Source organism: Patella vulgata, chromosome 9, assembly GCF_932274485.2.
Source record: "Patella vulgata chromosome 9, xgPatVulg1.2, whole genome shotgun sequence".
NCBI lineage: Eukaryota > Metazoa > Mollusca > Gastropoda > Patellidae > Patella > Patella vulgata.
In genome coordinates, this window is record NC_065887.2 from 27,083,116 (window position 1) to 27,101,859 (window position 18,744).

Genomic DNA, 18,744 nt, shown 5'->3' on the forward strand with positions numbered 1-18,744 from the left:
CTGATTCTCTGCACTAGCTGGGCTAATAAAGACGGACATGTGCCACTCAGTGTGCTATAAGGGGGGGGGGGGATTTTACCCACATAGCGCCACTACGGCCTACTCTTATTTCGAATTCTAAATGATAAATGTTATTTTAAGTGCGTGCTAGTGTGTACATGGGAGCTAAGTTTTTCGTTCCACCCAAACGTCTAGACACTATACCTTGCCAGGCCTTCTATCCTGCACCATTGACAATGAGAAACTTAGTCGGAAAATCGCGAGGAACTTTCTAGGCCAACACTGAGAGGGAACTCGAAACCTTGTTAGAGCTTTACTCACTGAGCCAGTGCGACTCTCAAGATTTTAATCAGACTGCATATATCTTTATGTAAAATCATCGATACAGGTATAGGTCATACCAATAAAAAGTGTTTTTAGTGTCGGTAAAAGAACCACAGCAATATGTCCATTTGATCAACAAAAAATAGTGCCGTAATCGGAGAAAAATTATTCTAAAAAAGAGTTCCTCTCGACACGATGAAAATCCTCCATGGTGCACGAAGATGGATTGTAACTTAAAATGCAATTTTAATATATTTTAGTTAAAATTGCTTGCGCCCGCCCAGTGTACCTTTTCGGTGCGGGCACTTAGGGAGTAAGCAAATAGGCTTCGGAACTGAAAACTGTTCACAGGTTGAACTAACGGTTACAATACCGATTGGGAGAGATTTATACGTTGTAACAATGTTTGCACATAGCCAGACTATCGTAGAGGGATGAAATAAATGAGTTTCTTGTGTATTATTCGTTTCGAAATGTATCGCTGGGTTGGCCTTGAACTTGTTACTTTCGTGACCTTGGCATTATTGTCGAATTTTAAAAGTATTTTACAACTTTTAAACTAATCACCAAATAGCCAATGTTAGGATGCCTAGATTTGAAATGTCAGTCCTATAGACCCTTTCAATGATACTTTGAAAATGCCAAAGTTCCACACTCCTTATTGGATAATGCCTATTGATCTTACTAAATTAAAATGATTTTTCCCAAGATAAAATACATTTGGCTCCTAAAACTTCTTTGATTTACGTTGTGTAAGCCTTCATTAAGAAATAATAATAAATTTATGACATCAAAATTTAATTTCAGATAAGCCTATAACATTTTCAATAAACACTTTTGAGATTATTGATTTATCTTTTTACAAATCATCATAACTCCAAAACCATACGAGTACATACTTTGCATATGACATGTCTAGTATTATAGGCCTTTAGGCTTTTTTTTTGTTATACGCCCACATTTTCATGTGGACGTATTATGCTGTCGCCCCTGTCCGCCCGTCCACAATTTGTTTGGGAACACTCTAAGGTTGAGTTGGAATTTCGTAAACATCCGACCAAAACTACCGGACAAATGGCCGCTCCTTGTACGCAGTGTAAAAGTATGTTATACCAAGATTGTGAACTCTCTAGAAGTCGCAAGTATGTTGATAAACCAACGATCTTGGTACCCTTCGATATTCGGGCATATCGGACCGTAACTTCTGGATTAATGGCCCCTGTCCATCTCTTGCAAAATGTGGGCGTATCTTGCCTCGCAACCGTTGGTTCAGTCTGCTATCCCAGATCGTATTGCTGTGTTTTTTGTAAGATCCATTTAAAACATTTTAAATATATGGTCCTGAATTGAATAAATATATAATTTCTTTTCTTTAACCAGTTGCACAAACCGCTAAATTGTATTAGAGGGGAAAACGAATTCAAATTAAAGAGATAATTGAATGAATAAAGAAAATACTGCTCACCCAAAAAGTTAGGTCAGGCGATCATAACAAAATGTTTTTTATTGCACATTTTGTGTTTTTCTAATTAGGATATCAGAAATCATTTATACTGTGATACTTATATAACTGGGTGGGCGAATTATATTGAAAGATACATTATGTAATAGAATCGTAATTTTGACATAATTATTTTTGTGTTAAAGGCTCAATACCACTCTTGTAACTGAATAATATGTCCCAATCTTTATTCTGGTCAACAAATTGTACTATTTTACAAAATTCCAATTAATTGATGATACAAATTTCATCTTAACATACCTAATTTAAAAAATTGGAAAAATTCAACTAAATGATTTGAAAAGCCTGACGTAAAGCTTTTCAAATGTGACTTGGATTTAAAAATATTTTTGAACCCTTTAAACAAGTAAAATAGGATTTAATGGATAATTTACACAACAGGTAGGACACTAACACATCTAGTACTTAGAATACGGCTATTTTTTATTTTCTGGAGCTGTCAAGCCAGCAAGAGTGTTAGTGTCCCTTTAAGGAAATCTGTATTCAACATAAGATCACGTACACTTATCTGAAACAGCCTTATATGGGCAACATTAGGTCCATGAACGTAATACAATAATCACAAGTGGGCAAAAACTATTTTTCTAGCCATTAAATCCGCTCCTTTTCAAATAACTCGAGGGAAAGCGGGATACGGATGATAACGGGGGGCGGGGAAAAGGGACAGTTTTTGTTGACATTGATATTTGAGCTAGAATGACCGGGACGTATTATGGGACCTAAGAAACCGCCTTCCATGTTTGAACAAAGTTGTCAAAAGATTATATCGAACGTTTGAATTTAATCCAAAAAAAAATCTTAGAGAGAAAGAGAAAAAAAATTACACGATCTATATTATCAGCTTAACTCTGAGATTTTTAAAGACAGGGAATTTTACAGAAATTGTCTTGTAATACCAAAATAATTCTATAGCGTGACTCCATTCCTATAAGATAATCAGCTTACAGAAACTGTTTCTTAGATTTTTTTAGACCGATAATATTCTCTACGGGTTATTAAAACACCACTTTTACAATTTTTAAAAATACATTTCATTAAACACAGGAACATTTCAGAGCCAAAAAACGCATATCGATCATTTTGAATTCCACTACAGTTAAGATGAACGCCATTGATTTTTCGTGCCACCATCGTGGCTAGTGTTTAGGATCATGTCAAATCCGCGTTTATAACTTCTAAATTTGGTTCAGACAAGCTTTTACCGAAATTCGTTAAATATCGTTAGATTAGGTGTCGGCGTGTTTGTTTCGTCTTCCATTAATTAAATAAAAGTGATTGAGGGGATACTGACGGTAAAGTACTACAAATTGAGTAGACGTTTTAAGGTGGCTACAAGGTACTGTCATTTAACTAGACGTTTTTCAAGTACCGAGAACGTATTTCAAATTAAATAGAAGTCTTAAAGTGACATTAATAAAATTACATAATATGTTGTAATCTAATAGCAGTGTACGGCAATTTAAATAGCTTTTTGTATGTATCGAAGTTGTAAATCAAGTTAAATTGACATCTTAAAGTGACAACAGGAAATGAAATATGTTCAATTTTAAAGAATTGATAACGTGTACTTGAAAATGTCTAGATGCTGCAGAGTGAAGACAATGCCTACAAAATCAACAGATTTACTTTAAGTAAAGTATGCATCTGAAAGTGACCATAGATTTTTACAGCAGCGGCAATTAGGGTTGCAAAATTCCCTGGAATTTTCAAACAGGGTAAATTTCCCGGGAATTTTCCGGGAATTTTTGGGGAATTTTGGGAATTTTCAATTTGGTGTCATAAATTGAAACCTGTGTCACTATTAATGAATTGCAAGTGACAGTAATATTTTAATAACTAAAAGATACAAAACATATTATCTGATATGTCATTTATACTAAAATCTAATAACTAATAATGAGATAGTTCTTTTAAATTGTTTATATATAGGTAACTCTGCCATTTCATCATTATCTTCAAAATCATTATCTACATCATCATCGGTGGATAAAAGGGAGATTTCAGGTTCAGATGAATCCTCAAGAATATCTGAGATTTCTGTGCTGGAAAAAGAGTTTCAAATTAGTTCTTATACAGACCAACTTTTCAACACGTTCATTTGTTAATCTGTTTCTAACTTTTGTATGAGTTGTACCAAACAGAGACCAAATGCGTTCTGATGCTGCTGATGAAGGTGGTATTGCAAGAATTAATGAAGCTATATTCGAAACAGCTTCTGATGCACACAGTCCCATCCACCAAGCTGATGCAGAAATATATTTTGATGATGCCCAAATACTTTCTCCTTTCCACAATCTATCTTTTGACTGATATTTAGCCAAACTAGCCATTACTTTGCCTTCATTAAGTTTGTAGTGTGATGCAAGGGAACTAATGAATCCATATGCTTCATCAATTTCCATATCACCAAGAGGTAAAGCATTTCGGTAACAGTTGGGATCTAGCATATAGGCAGCGGCAAAATTGGTTTCTTTTTTGTAAAAATCCAAGTACGGACTTCTCTAAATCAAAGAGAAAATATGAAATTCCAGTAATTAATTATAATTTTAGTACTTTCCAGTTCTAAAAAATGTGATTTGAAAATTCCCAACACTGGCATTTTTTTGTATACCTTTTAGAGCAGAATTTACATAAATTTATCTCTTTAGTTTTACCATTTGGAACACAACTAGCATGGTTAAATAAATTTTAATAGTTTATATAGATGAAAGTAAAAGAGAAAAGGGAAATTCCAGTAAATAATTATAATGTTAGTATTTTTCAGTTCTAAAAAATAGATTTGAAAATTCCCGAAAATTCCCAACACCGAAAATTCCCGGAAAATTTCCTTGGAAACTTTCCAAAATTCCCGGAAAGTTTCCCACCCTTTGCAACCCTAGCGGCAATGTACAAATTCAAAAGATGTACTGCGAATTACATTCATGCCTGATCGTGACAATATTTTCTAAAATTGAAATGTTTAAAATGACAATGATGTGCCACAAAATGCTTTCAAATGGTGACAATGTATTACAAATTTAAAAATATGTTTGAAAGTAACAGATTACGCATTACAATAAAAAATAACTAGATTTGAAAAAGAAATGTCGATGGTATGTACAGATGAAGTAGATATCTTAGTAGTATTTCTGATTGTCTGCCTTTCAAACGCCCTAAAGCTAATTTTATGCAGTCATCTGAATGTAGGTCTGTCCTTGATGGAGTCCTTTATTACGTGATTTCAACAGATACAGCACATCACGTTGTTTTACATATATTCTAATTACAAAGTTACCATTCAGTTTTTATACGAAATGTGGCTTGCGAAAAGCAAACTATAGGTTTGAAGCACAATTTATCAAATATTTCAAGTGACAAAGTAGCCCTTTAACACTAATTAAGTAGATCACCTAAAGGCTATGTTGCGACATCACAGTATGATAGGCTTTTACTCTTATTGTATTTTACTGCCCTAGTGTCCTCTGTGATTAAATGTTATTTCCTGCAAAAGAGTTAATGTCACGCAGCCTACTGAGACCATGTCGATATGACATAATTGTGTTGAAACAAGTTTCACTCCTGGCACTGGGAAAGAAGCGCTTTATTGACCTTGAAACACGTTTCAAGATAATAGTCCACTGACTAGTCAGATCTTTGATGGGTCTTAGTTAACCATCGAATGGGATCGGGTAACAAGTAAATTTGATTATGCACTCGAAAAATCCTATCTAAATCAGTTTTTTTCTTGATGACCTGTTGCCACCCCCAGCAACCCTCCTCGTGACACATGTTTGTGAGTTCTTCGCATGCTATCCTCCACACACGACATTAAGTTGGTGGTTCCGTGGATTTTGATTCGATTTATCTAAAAATGGCTCTAAAGTGTGACGCACCGTTTTGCAGATCTTTCTATAAAGCGGATTTCCTATTATTTATCTTTCAAAAAAGAAAAAAAAAAGATCAATAAAAGAAAGATTGGGGATCACCATTCTCAACACCATTCTCTAAACTTCTTCTAATCACATCGCGGAAAAAAATAAGCTGAACTCATGTACGTTTCTAGGTGACCAATTAGCATGCCAACATGTTAAGCAATTTGAGAAAACATTGCATTCTTTGACTGCAGTTTCAAACCATACAGAAAAATAAATCTGTTCTTTCACCTCCACCTCCAATGTTTGTGATTGATGTTAATTAATACAAAAAAGGATGTATATGTCACAACTATTTCCTTTTCTTTCAGGAAAAGCTTCTTTTAAGTGTTCTTCCTCAACATGTTGCTATGGAGATGAAGCGAGACATGACGACACCACACCAAGGCCCATTTCATAAAATTTACATACAGCGTCATGATAACGTAACGTAAGTATTTGGTATAATATAGCTGGTAGTAGTATTCAAATGATTTTGAAATCCAATTATCCAATAGCATAGAATAATTTAACTCCAGGAAAAAATATCTCATCAACATAACGCTCCTGGTTTTTAGAGACAAATATACTGTTATTATTTATATAGAGAATATGTTCCCGAAAAAAAGTGCATCCATTTTCACGTGCAGGCTAATGCGTACAATGGTTAACTCCTGTTTTTTGTCACTTTCTAACGACCAGGCAACATCTACCCTGCCCTTCTCGCGGGTGCTAATCCTGGCACGGTGGAACCGTTATCCCTTAATTACAGCGATCCTCATTCACTAACAGGATAACCCATCTTTCTGAATGGCGTAAAATTTAAATTTAATTTTCTTCTCAACCTTGTTTTCTTACACTACATAATTTTATATTTTAACAAAACATTATTCGTCTAGATCCCGGACTAGAATGCCCAGGATTCCCGATATGACCTGAGAAGAAATTTCGGAATTGTTTTTAGAAGAGGGTTACACCGGTAACGGACTAGTGTACAAATTGGTTGTATACATAAAATATTCGATGGCTTTACGAATTCAAGAAGATTGGGCGGAAACACCTTGACCCGGACAAATGTCCCCTGCTTTTTGCCCGCACAACCCTACAACGTCGCAAAGTCAAGATATGACGATAAGCTCATGTAGAGTGAGTCAATCTTGAGATATAATCGATTTGTCTTTCGCCAATTTAACCCAATTCAATACTTTTAACCTACATAAACAGGTCCTGCTCCTCCAAAGTATTACATCTGAAGTATTGACTTAACGAGACGTCACATTTGGAAATACCCGGAAATAATTAATTCCGTTCTTGAGTATTATTTACTTAAGACCCAAATCTATGACACAATTTACTCAATTTGACATTAAATTGATCATTGATACCGTAGACTGCCCGTCTTTAATTATATAGCAATAGCATGAGGAACCGTACAGAAACTCTTTATTGACATTCGCCTCCTAAGATAAGTATCGTGTAGATATAACGTCTGTCTGTAGAAATGGTTGTAGCTGCCATAAACGAGCCAGAATGATTAGGTTCTGGTTTGTTGTTTCTTACCTTTCGAACTTCTTGTCCATCATACTATACCATTGCTCCAATAATTTATGTATCAGTCTTCGTTAGCTAGCTTGTAAATATCTCGGAATTTACAATACGATAGAAATATAACTTACAATGTGAGAGAGAGGCTCAATCCAAAAGAAACATTTGAAACGAATCACTAAAAACCTCACACGCCCAACCTTTCTGTCTTTCTCCTATAGCCCACAATAAAACGCTTATGATCTTTTCATGTAGTGTTCAATCCCAGACCTTCACTTGGTATTTGCAATAACGTTTTCAGATGCTGTCCATGTACAATTTCGCACTTAAACGAAATTTCCTATAACAAATCATAGAAGCTATCTGTGGATTGCATTTCCATGGGAATACGGCGTATCTAGTCCGACTGACTTGCAGTTTATGCACAGTGTTTATGTTCAGAAGTTAAAGAAGCTGCTGATTTTCAACGATTTGACCAGTGGCGTTTGTTATCAACAATCCGATAGACTTCCAATTTAAACACTGTGTTCATGCTCAACCGCATATTGACTTCCCATTATTACAATCGAGGTTATGGCCCTTAATAACTTTGTATAATCTTGTTGGGTTGGATGCTTTAGTGGTTAGAGTTTTTATACGATTGATTTGAAATTATGCATGTATTTATCTGCATGCATTTGATTTTCAACCATTTCCGATCAGCTAAATCTGTCATCTGATCATCGGTACATGTTTTGTTTATTAGCGTTGGAAGAACTAAAAGCCTATTGAATTTTGATTATTTCTGATAACCATATCATAGATTGTTGTCCTTCATCATTTTTAGTGCTTTCATTACCCACAAAAGAGAAAAAGTTTCACATACTTTACGGACCAACCGTTGTTTGTGTCTATCTATTTGACATGTAATTGATTGCACTGAATCGATCGTGAGTTGACAGACTCATATCCACAATGTTATTACCAATTTCCAATATTAGATTTAATTGACATGACTTCCATCCACATCAACATGTGAATGTCAGTAGTCTATTTAGATATTAATCTCTATATCATTGGGCTTTGTTGATTGTGTGTGGTTCTAGCACTTGACTGTCTAACCCTTTCCGTAGCCTTTCTATTGGCTTTGGTGACGGTGGAAGGCCAGGGCGGGGGCACTCAAAAAGGTAAGACCTTCTGTGCTCCAGCGCCCATCTTGCACATTTATCATCAGATCTTTTTAAAAAATTATACACGTTGTGTACATTAGTGAAATGAAGAATATTGAATTTCAACAATTTCTGGTAACTATTTCTAGAATTATGGCCCATGATTCATTTTGTAGAACCTTGCGGGCGCTCTAATGACAAAAGTTATCATCCGATCTGTATTAATTTATATGCGTTATTTGAATTAGTAAAACGAAGAATCCTATTGAATTTCATCATCTTCCGTTAATAACTTCTAGAGTTATGGCCCTCGTTTCACTTTGTTAAACCCCGTGAACGATCTACCGACAAAAATTATCATCCGATCTGTATGAAAGTTATGAGCATCATTTAAATTAATGAAACAAAGAAGCCTATTGAAATTCGGCAATTTCCGTTTATTACTTCTAGATTTATGACCCATGTTTCAACGACGAAAAGTATTTTCCGGTCTGTATGAAATTGATATCAGTGTCTTGTAAATACTCCCATAAGTACCTACAAAAGAATATAATATGGGACAACCCTTGTCGACTTCCTGGCAACCTATCTTTTAGATTAACAATGATTACCGATTACTGTTGAAGTTATCGCCTTTTATCAATTGTAAAAATCTTTTGAGCGCTCTAGGGGTTAAATTTATAATCCGATTCACAGTGTTTAAGTTCATGAGACCAAGAATATTATTGATTTTCAACAATTTTACAGTCATAAGCGTGACGTAAACACTAGATTTAAGATTATACGGACCATAAATTAGGGGTGGGACGATTTACCCACTACTACCCAATACTACCCAAGACCACCCAATACCACCTAAATATTACCACATTACTACAACATAATGGTGTACTTGATTCTTTTCAAAAATAGTGAGATACATCGTGGAAAATGTACTTCAAATGTGATTACCGATGTCTGCTGTTCCATTTGCCTCCCTATATCACCCAAATCAAGCAAATGATAACCCAATACTACCAAATACTTATCAAATACTACCAAATACTACCCAATATTATAAAATACAAATCTAATATCACCAATTAGCAGCACATCATTATAATACTTGCAACGAATATTCGATAATATGATTATTAACTTTGACAACAAAGGACCGTCTTAATTAGCCCAGACGGAGCAGAACAGTAGAACGTTAAACCCTATTTCATTTCATTTCATTTTTGTTTAAGTTTGAAATTTGATTGGAATTAGATATAGCCCGTTCTGTAATAAAACTCATAATGAACACAGAGAGAGGGAGAGAGAGTAGCTCATTTCGGGACTGTTTATTTGAATTAGCTTGCGCTTAGGGTTCTTTACCGGTTGGCCCGGAGAAAACCCACGATGTTAGGCAGGAAACCCTACCCTTTGTCACTAATTAACACAAGGCAACGAATCTAAGATTATTGGATAAAAATAGTAATAAGTAAACATGGAAATTTAATACATAGGGATACATGTAGTAGACTTGCTGCGGTCCAATTTTTGGTCCAAATTAGTCACCTTATTTGTCACCCCTGTTAGCGCAACACTATTTCCTACTGGGTTTGTAGACACATATATTATCGTTGTCTAATTGTCTTAAATATCAAAATATCACTTACTACGGCAGAGTTTGACTATATTATATAAAAATGTTTGTTCACCAGATGTTAAAACAATTTCCGTTGCTTTTGCTTTCTTCAGACTCGGTTTATTTTATACAGATACAAATCTATTTTAGAATATCAGCAAACTAGCAAAGGTTATATGTGATTGTAATTTTTTTACAGCTAGTTTCTCAAAATAATTAGCCATTTTACTTGCTAGTTCGGGGTGACCTTGAGATTCATTCCGACACAGATTGTAATATGTGCTATCCCAGTTAAACATACATTATGCAAGAGCTAAATCTGTCTATTTCAGGTCTTTCTTTAGGCCTGAAATGTTATCTAAATTATTACATAGACATTAATTAACTTACCCAGACCATAATCAACTCTCGATGGCATCGCTAACTTGCGAGATTTACTGTTACTGGATTAGGAACCGATTTTCATTCATGATTTAATCATGAAATGGATAATCGAGACTATGTTTTTTTTTATCGTATCGACTTTAGTAATAATGATCGAGGATAGGCCGAAAATACAATCGCTAAAATCTCGCTTCATAGTGGATCAATTTGACCGAAATTTTAGCAAAATCCCTTTACATTATCTAGTTTTTAACTATTATAGTGAGAGCTGCCAGCTCTTTATCTAATCTTCCATAATGTATCTTTAATAATCAAATATACAGAGTAACCTAACCCCGGGCAAGTTAACAGAGGTAACACAATTGCAGATATTGGCCAGTACCTAATGAAAAAGTCCCATTGCGCGTCGATTATTCGTCGAAAGTCTTAATTGGAAAGAACATCTGCCATCACTCCCTGTAAGGTCTGATAAAAATAATGGACTATGTCGATAAAGGTCAATATAGTGGACAATGATAAAGGTGTAGTTTGAGCAAGTGTGCATTTTGTTCGGAGTCGGGTCAGCCTTAATAATTCCGGGGACCAATTTGGTCAATCAAATTGTGATGGGGTATCTTTTTTGCATGAATACATGGTTATGCATTTCCACTCATGATGCCAACATTTTGTATAAGGTGTTCCAATGGGTCAAATAGGTCCAACTGGCGTAGGGTCAAATTGTACATGAACGTCTTAAATGCACGTTAATATGAATTATTCTTGTATTTTTTCAGGATATTGTTTGCTGATATAGTTGGTTTTACTGTGCTGGCTTCTCAGTGTACAGCTCAAGAATTGGTACGAATTCTGAATGAACTGTTCGGTAGATTTGATCACCTAGCAAAGGTATACATGCCATTTACAAACATTCCAACGAATACACAGCCAGTTTCTAAACTATTTTTTACAGATGTTTATGTATTGTATTTTTTTTAAAACCAATTGCTAAATTAAATTGTTTCGGCTATTTAGCAATTCTCTGGTTTTAAATCCCCCCCCCCCTCGCCCTTTTCATTCTTAAGCAGGCTACAGCTAAACCACATATTCTGTACTTTGGACCACCCATTCAGGTGATTTTGAAAAGTATTGCCTCATTGCCCGCTTTCCGACGTTTTGTAGAAATTATGCTCATAATAAATGTTTACCAAAGGGAAATTAAAGATCAACAAAGTGCAGAATATTTAAATAAATAAATGAAATCGTCTTTTTGAATGTTGGTGTAAATGCCCTACCCTCTGCCCACTTGCCTGCTAGCCAATTTATTGGTCCGGTTGGTGAGAGTCATAAATTAGTTTTTGGTGTCTTTCTTTAACTATGTTTTATTTATTAATTTGTATAAATTTATTTCAGAATAATAATTGTTTACGGATAAAGATTTTGGGAGATTGTTATTATTGTGTTAGTGGTTTACCAGAACCCCATTCTGATCATGCTAAATGTTGTGTGGAGATGGGACTAGACATGATTGATGCAATAGCGTAAGTAGGTTTTATGCTTAGACGAATGGAACCTTTTCATGTGGCATTTTGGAAGTGGAAGATTAATTGAGGTAGTTTTGCACAGTTACCAAATCGTGCAATAGAATTAAATTGCTAATCGGCCTTTGAATCAGATTTTGTTTGCTGGAAATCTTTTCGCAATAGAAAGAAACCAGTATAATTTATATGGACGAGCGATTTCTCTTAATAATAGTTGACTCTCTAATCACAATAGCAAACCACTCTACCAGTAATACGTGTAAAAGAATCCGCTCGTGGAAGTTTTATTTGTCTGCGGTATTATCCTTACCCCTTACATCACATGTTTTGACAGTTTAAGCTCTTACCAAGTTGTGGAATGAAAAACACAATCGCCCAAAACGGCTCATTGTTTCGATTTAGAATACCACCTCGCAACTGCAGATAGTTGGCAAGACGGCGAAGAAATTAATTTTCTTTCAATAAATGAGACAACAAGATGAAAGTCTGATACAAGTGTTCACTCTTTTCAAAAGACAAATATAATTGGCAAGTTTGAAGCTTGTAAAAATTATGTAATATCTTGTTTGCGTTTATACAAATCGGACATATTTGAAATGAAATCATTAGAATCTACTGTATCATATCTTAGGATTGGTTGATTTCAGTAATTATTGACTAATATTTACATTGAGTTGGAGTTGGCCAAGTTGTCTAACGTATGTACTTTCTTCCACTTTTAAAAACTTAAATCCTAGTACTATAAACCTATTAAAAACTGTAGAAGACTTAACAGTCGGTTATCTGCTCGTTGTCCATTTATTGAACTAACTGGTTGTTCTGTCCGCAGGGAGATACAAAACCTAGTTTATTAAATATTCTATTTTCATAAGGCGAACAGTGCTCAAAATCCTATACAAATATGAGGATCGCTGAATGTGGGAATTTTTTTTATTGTCTGAAACAACTATGTAAATTGGCGAAGACGTCAGAGTGAGTGACAAATATGGCTAGTGCGGCTTAACACGCGAACTTTTATTAGAATATATTTTTTTGGCAACGGACATAGTCAACATGAAATAAAAAGAGCTCTTCTTCCGAGATTTAATCAATAATATTTTCTCTTGGGAGTACAATTAATTAGGGTTATTTATAGAAACTGCTCGAAAGCTCCAAAATCGTGTATGTAGTCCGAATTTAATCAAATTAAAAATCGATACGCGTTGAAAAGCAATAGGACTAGAACAAGATAAATTCAAAATCGATATGTCTAGATAGTACTGATTTAGACATCACTAATCGATTCCATCTTATATTGAAACAAAGACCATATTAACTAGTTAACCTTTGTCTTTCTCTATTTATTAATTAGCTATGGACTATTCTTATCTTCATCAGGCCAACTTTATACACGCGAGGTATTTCAAATACATTGTAATGGAATCTGAAACACACGCCAGCACTTTATAACCATCTAGGTTAGTTTCACACTGTACCAAAGCAGGAAATTGTATGTGAACTTGTGGACTTCACAGGCAACTTTTGGCGCAGAATTCTCTCGTACCAGATAAAAGATCGCTCAAGTTCATCTCCAACTACACGACTTTACGAAAGAACGTATCTTTATCAAACCAATTGACGCGCTTTATCGAAACATTCCATAAATTATTTTAGCTGTAGTTTTAAGTTTTAGTGACTTAGCCCTTAGTTGGAAAGTGTTAAAGCCAAAAACAGCACCTAGACTAAAGTTAGCGTACAAAGCCGTGTGCCATGTGTTTTGTACCGACTGAGGGCACAAAAAGTATAAACATCTACCCCATTCGGGATTCCTCGGTATTTCTCCGTAACCTCCACCTCTCATTGTATGCCACACTCGGCCATTACGCTTTATTAAAATAAAAGGCATATAAGCTACGTCTACACTAGCAGCATTCACCGTCTACACTAGCCTTTTAAATCCCGGTTTTTTCCTAAAAGCCGGCTTTTTCAATTTCTCAATCGTAAAAGCCGGCTTTTTAAAATCCGGCAATTATTGAGGGATTTTTCAAAATCAAAAAGCCGGCTTTTTCAAAAAACCGGCAATTTTATGTGTGTAGACGGTAAATCCGGGATTTATCAAGTACCCGGATGTCATTCGTCCCGAGCTTCCGTACATTCATAACATTGGCATTGCTTCCGGTTCTAAGAAATTGCGGTAAATCTCAAATCCATCTATAGCCTAGCCTATTTAATTTCAACATGCCTAACCTAAAATGGGTTAACGAGGAGTGCTTATTGCTAATTGAGATTTGGGGGCGGGGGAACATTCAAGCTTTGTTTGATGGAACTGTCAAAGACAATAAAATTTACAGGGTTATATGCGCTGAATTATCCGAAGCTGGCTTCTCTAGTAATCATTATTATTATATTATTATCTCTGCAAAATTGACTGAAGCCGATGGCGTAATAAATAAACCGGAAGTTCCACAAATAACGAAGGTCGGTGTTCATCGTCTTTTTCCGTTCAGTCAGTGTAGACGCTACACTTGAAAAAGCCGGGTTTTGAAAAAACCGGGTTTTTAAAAAGCCGGCTTTTTCAAGCCTAGTGTAGACGAAGCTATATTGTTCAATAATAAAATTGTGAAGCGGATTCAGGTTGTTCACGGTGTACGACTTCCGATCAGTAAAAAAACGTCACTTCAATCACATTAGTCCATTATACTACAATATCGCGCAATGAGGGAATCGTCATTTTGAAAGATTATGTGATGCTGGTAACATACAATTGAAGATTACATCAACATTATATGTACCCTACATGTCTTGAAAATTAATGCTATTTTGTAAGATATCTAATCAGATACTGTAATGCATCATAATGTGAAATGTTTGTTCTAACTTCCATACCCATGCCTGTACATGTAGTTGTGAATAAACTATTTTTATTATTATTACAATGACGTGCGTATGATTACCGTGATCAGCATGGGGTAGCGTTGTTTTTAATGTGTGTCGTTTAAATCTAGATGAATGTTTTACATGAGATTGGATTTGTTTACTGTATCTACAACACTTGATACCACTTCTCAGTTATATAGGCAATTAAAGGGACAATAACACGCTTGTTGGCTTGACAGCTCCAGAAAATAAAAAATAGGCTTATTCTAAGTACTAGATGTGTTGGTGTTCTACCTGTTGTGTAAATTATCCATTAAATCCTATTTTACTTGTCCAAAGGGTTCAAAAATATTTTTAAATCCAAGTCACATTTGAAAAGCTTTACGTCAGGCTTTTCAAATCATTTAGTTGAATTTTTCCATTTTTTTAAATTAGGTGTGTTAAGATGAAATTTGTATCATCAATTAATTGGAATATTGTAAAATAGTACAATTTGTTGACCAGAATAAAGATTGGGACATATTATTCAGTTACAACAAGAGCGGTATTGAGCCTTTAATATTGATAATAAATATTGTAGGATAATTGTAAATATAACATCAACATACACGAATACAATATAGACCATATAAACAGATACAGTATACATATAACCAATTTATGGGATGTAAATATGCAACTGAATGTTACTTTCTAATTTGAATCATGTTTCCCCAAAAAGATGGTTAGTCGTTAGTGAAATTCATCGTTATAAAATGTAGTGTTAAATTTATGGATTGTGTATGTAGCCATTCCCCAATAGATTTCTAGGTGCTGGTTGTTTGCATCATCCCTTATTATATAAACTAGTAGGAGAATATCCTATTATAAGAAACGCGGACATTGTCTTATGGATAATTTGATTTATTTTAATTGTATTCTAATATATTGCTAGTAATCAAATTTGAACCTTGTTTGAGACACCATTACTGGATTAATGGTATACATTTGTTTAAATGATCACATCTTCTCCACAAAAACCAATCCAGCCTATTGATTATTATCACTTATCAACCATGAAGCAATTTCTTGGCGCCTCGTATGTTATTTTTCACCGTGATTGTAAATATGATAAGATAAGCAGACGACTATTTAGGTGAGCGGGAACCGGGAAGGCAAAATGACGTGTGTTCATATTAATCAAACAATCAATGGTTTTAGTTAGCTAAAAGTAACGATTTATTTTGGAGGGCAATTGATTAGTTCACGTGATACTCGCCACTCGACTGTCTAATACATCAGGAACTGCTTCGGGTTACTGGTTGGAGCAGACGATAATGTGCTAAGATATTAGTCAACGTCACCTTTGTCTTTTTTATTTAAAATCGGTCGAACATGCAGAAGTGACGTACTGATTTGATAGCGGAAAGGCTAACAGTGTCTGGTGTTTTAAACCTATGGAATAAAAATAGAGTTAACTGACTATATCGAATATGTACTATAAATAGTTTACCCTAAGGTATCTCTTTTGCTTACTAAAATGAAATGGGGTTTAACGTCATACGTTTCTGCACCAGCCGGGATAATGAGTACAGGCATACGCCATGCAGAGTACAGTCTGCACTGCGGGGAGAATTGGCTGGACAGTTCTAATTACAACTGTCAAGGGTTGTATTACGGGCATGCCATCGTGTACATGGGATCTCGGGTTTTCGTCACATCCGAAAGACTTAAGCCAGGCTGACACTTGCACGACTTTTGGCCACGATTTTGTCGTGGCAAGTCGTGCCATTTTGGGACACGAACTGGGAGGCTCCCGCACTGTTCACGACTAGTTCACGCATGGTTCACGACAAGTTCACGAATGCGTGCCCATCAGTGTTCATGTTGACACGACGAGTTCACGCATAGTTTGCGCATTGTTTACGCACTTCCCGCATTGGCACGACGAGTTTGCGCAATTCGGACGGTGTCGTGCTGCAGTAGTCGTGAACTGTTCGTGAACTAGTCGTGAACTATTCGTGGCAGTTCGTGACAGTTGTAGCATGGCGCGCACTGTCACGCATCCTCCCGCGCATCGTACCGACGAGTTCACGAACAGTTTGCGCATAGTTCACGAGCCGGTCGCTAAATTTTGTCGTCACCAAAATTTTGAACATTTCAAAATTCTCGTCCCGACATGGCACGCAGTCACGACGGGTTTACGCACACTTCACGCCAGTTTACGACTAGTTTGCAAGTGTCAGCCTTGCTTTAGACACTGTTCCTTGTCCTTAGACACTGTTCCTTGAACCCGGATCCCCTGGATAGTAAGCCAGTACCTTACTCACTGAGCCACCGTTTGCCTACCTACTATTCTATCAATGATTTAGCAAACACAACTTGGAACATTTTTTCCATCGTTTACTGTTTTATATATGTAGTACTGCCTAAAGTGTAATTCTAAACGTCTTCTGGTAGCCATTGAAAGTTACCTTCTAGAAGATATTTCGACAGTGTAGCGTATATATTCGTGCACGAACTATAAAAGTTATTCGTTTCAGAACTCCCGGTGTCACTTTTCATTTATAAGTGGGAAGTTGGCCTAGCTAATTTACAAGTTTATGCATTGAATTATAAGACATCTGGGACCCACTCAATTGGACCCAGTGGAAAGTGGTAACCGTGTTCCTAAAAGCTGAATCATACATCTCGTGCACGACAACCTTGTAGCTACGAGAACAAAGTGCATGAAGATTCACACGAAATTTTAATGGCATAATCTACAAAAGATGGATTATATTTTTCACGTTTGTTCCCCCTCTTATCAGTAACTCAAACGACGCGAAGGCCATTGAAAGATTTTATTTTTAGCAGCGTATTGATTTGTACATCGGAACCATTTAAAACCAGATAATGCCGAACGCGTTTTGTCAATATTCAAGTGAACTCAGATATTTGGATTAATTACTATTGATAAGAGAAGAGATAGCATGACCCAAAGTTAACTCAAACCCCTCTATCATTTGATATAAATGAAATATGTATTTGATCAAAGGGACTGGACCGTAACATTAATATCAATAAAATATTCATAATTGCTGTTTACTCGTTTTTGTATGGACTAACCAACACCGCCTCCAAATTGATCGTTCTCACAGAGCGCAAATCAGACATGCAATACAACTCAATATTATTATAAAGCCCTAAAAAATGTTCAATACGAAAAGGTTATCCGATAAAATATAAGTAGTGATGGATATCGCACACGATACAGTATATACTTATTTGATTGGTTTGGCACTTTGTATAGCTATTAAAAGTAGGAAATGGGAACACCTTGTCGTCATCAATCAGCCTATAATCATATTGTTAACTTATTAATTTGAAATTTTAAAATTTAAAATAGCAAGTTGGAATTGCTTGTCGCCATTAATTAACCTACGTCATATATTATAATCATATTGTTAACTTATTAATTTGAAATTTTTAAATTTAAAGTAGCAAGTTGGAACAGCTTGTCACCATTAATTAGCCTATATTATAATCATTCTAATTGTTAACTCATTAATTTGAAAATCTAACATTTTAATCTCAGGTAAATGTTAACTTCTTAAATATTACCCTTTTCTTTATATCTAAATAATTTCACATATTTTAAACAACTGCTTTCAGAACTTGTATTTTCAAACAATAAGTGGCTATAAGGCTTCTGGGTGCAATTAGTAATCGATAGCCTAACAGGACCGCTGTAGTGATGGCATGCAGGCTGAACCATGTTGTTACCTGAGCTCCAATCTAAAAAAAAAGGAGACTGATTCATATTAAGGTTGAGCGTAGGATGTCGATTTTACTTGATTTCATGTACTACTATGTCTTGCGTGATGACAGCCTATTGTCATTGCAAATTGTGCGTCAGGGATGAGATATACAAATGACCCCTCACCCCTTCAACCATTTCCCGTTACTAATCGAAATAGCACATCCT

General features: G+C 35.5%; 1 protein-coding gene across 1 annotated transcript in view; it reads left to right on the forward strand.

The window, feature by feature from the left end:
• LOC126831524 (adenylate cyclase type 1) overlaps positions 1-18,744 on the forward strand; it is an 86,464-nt gene that overhangs the window by 47,119 nt on the left and 20,601 nt on the right. Inside the window, exons 3-5 of the mRNA XM_050562056.1 lie at positions 6,069-6,187; positions 11,199-11,310; positions 11,815-11,942. Coding sequence (XP_050418013.1) covers positions 6,069-6,187; positions 11,199-11,310; positions 11,815-11,942 — 359 coding nt within the window. The remainder of the gene's footprint in view (positions 1-6,068; positions 6,188-11,198; positions 11,311-11,814; positions 11,943-18,744) is intronic.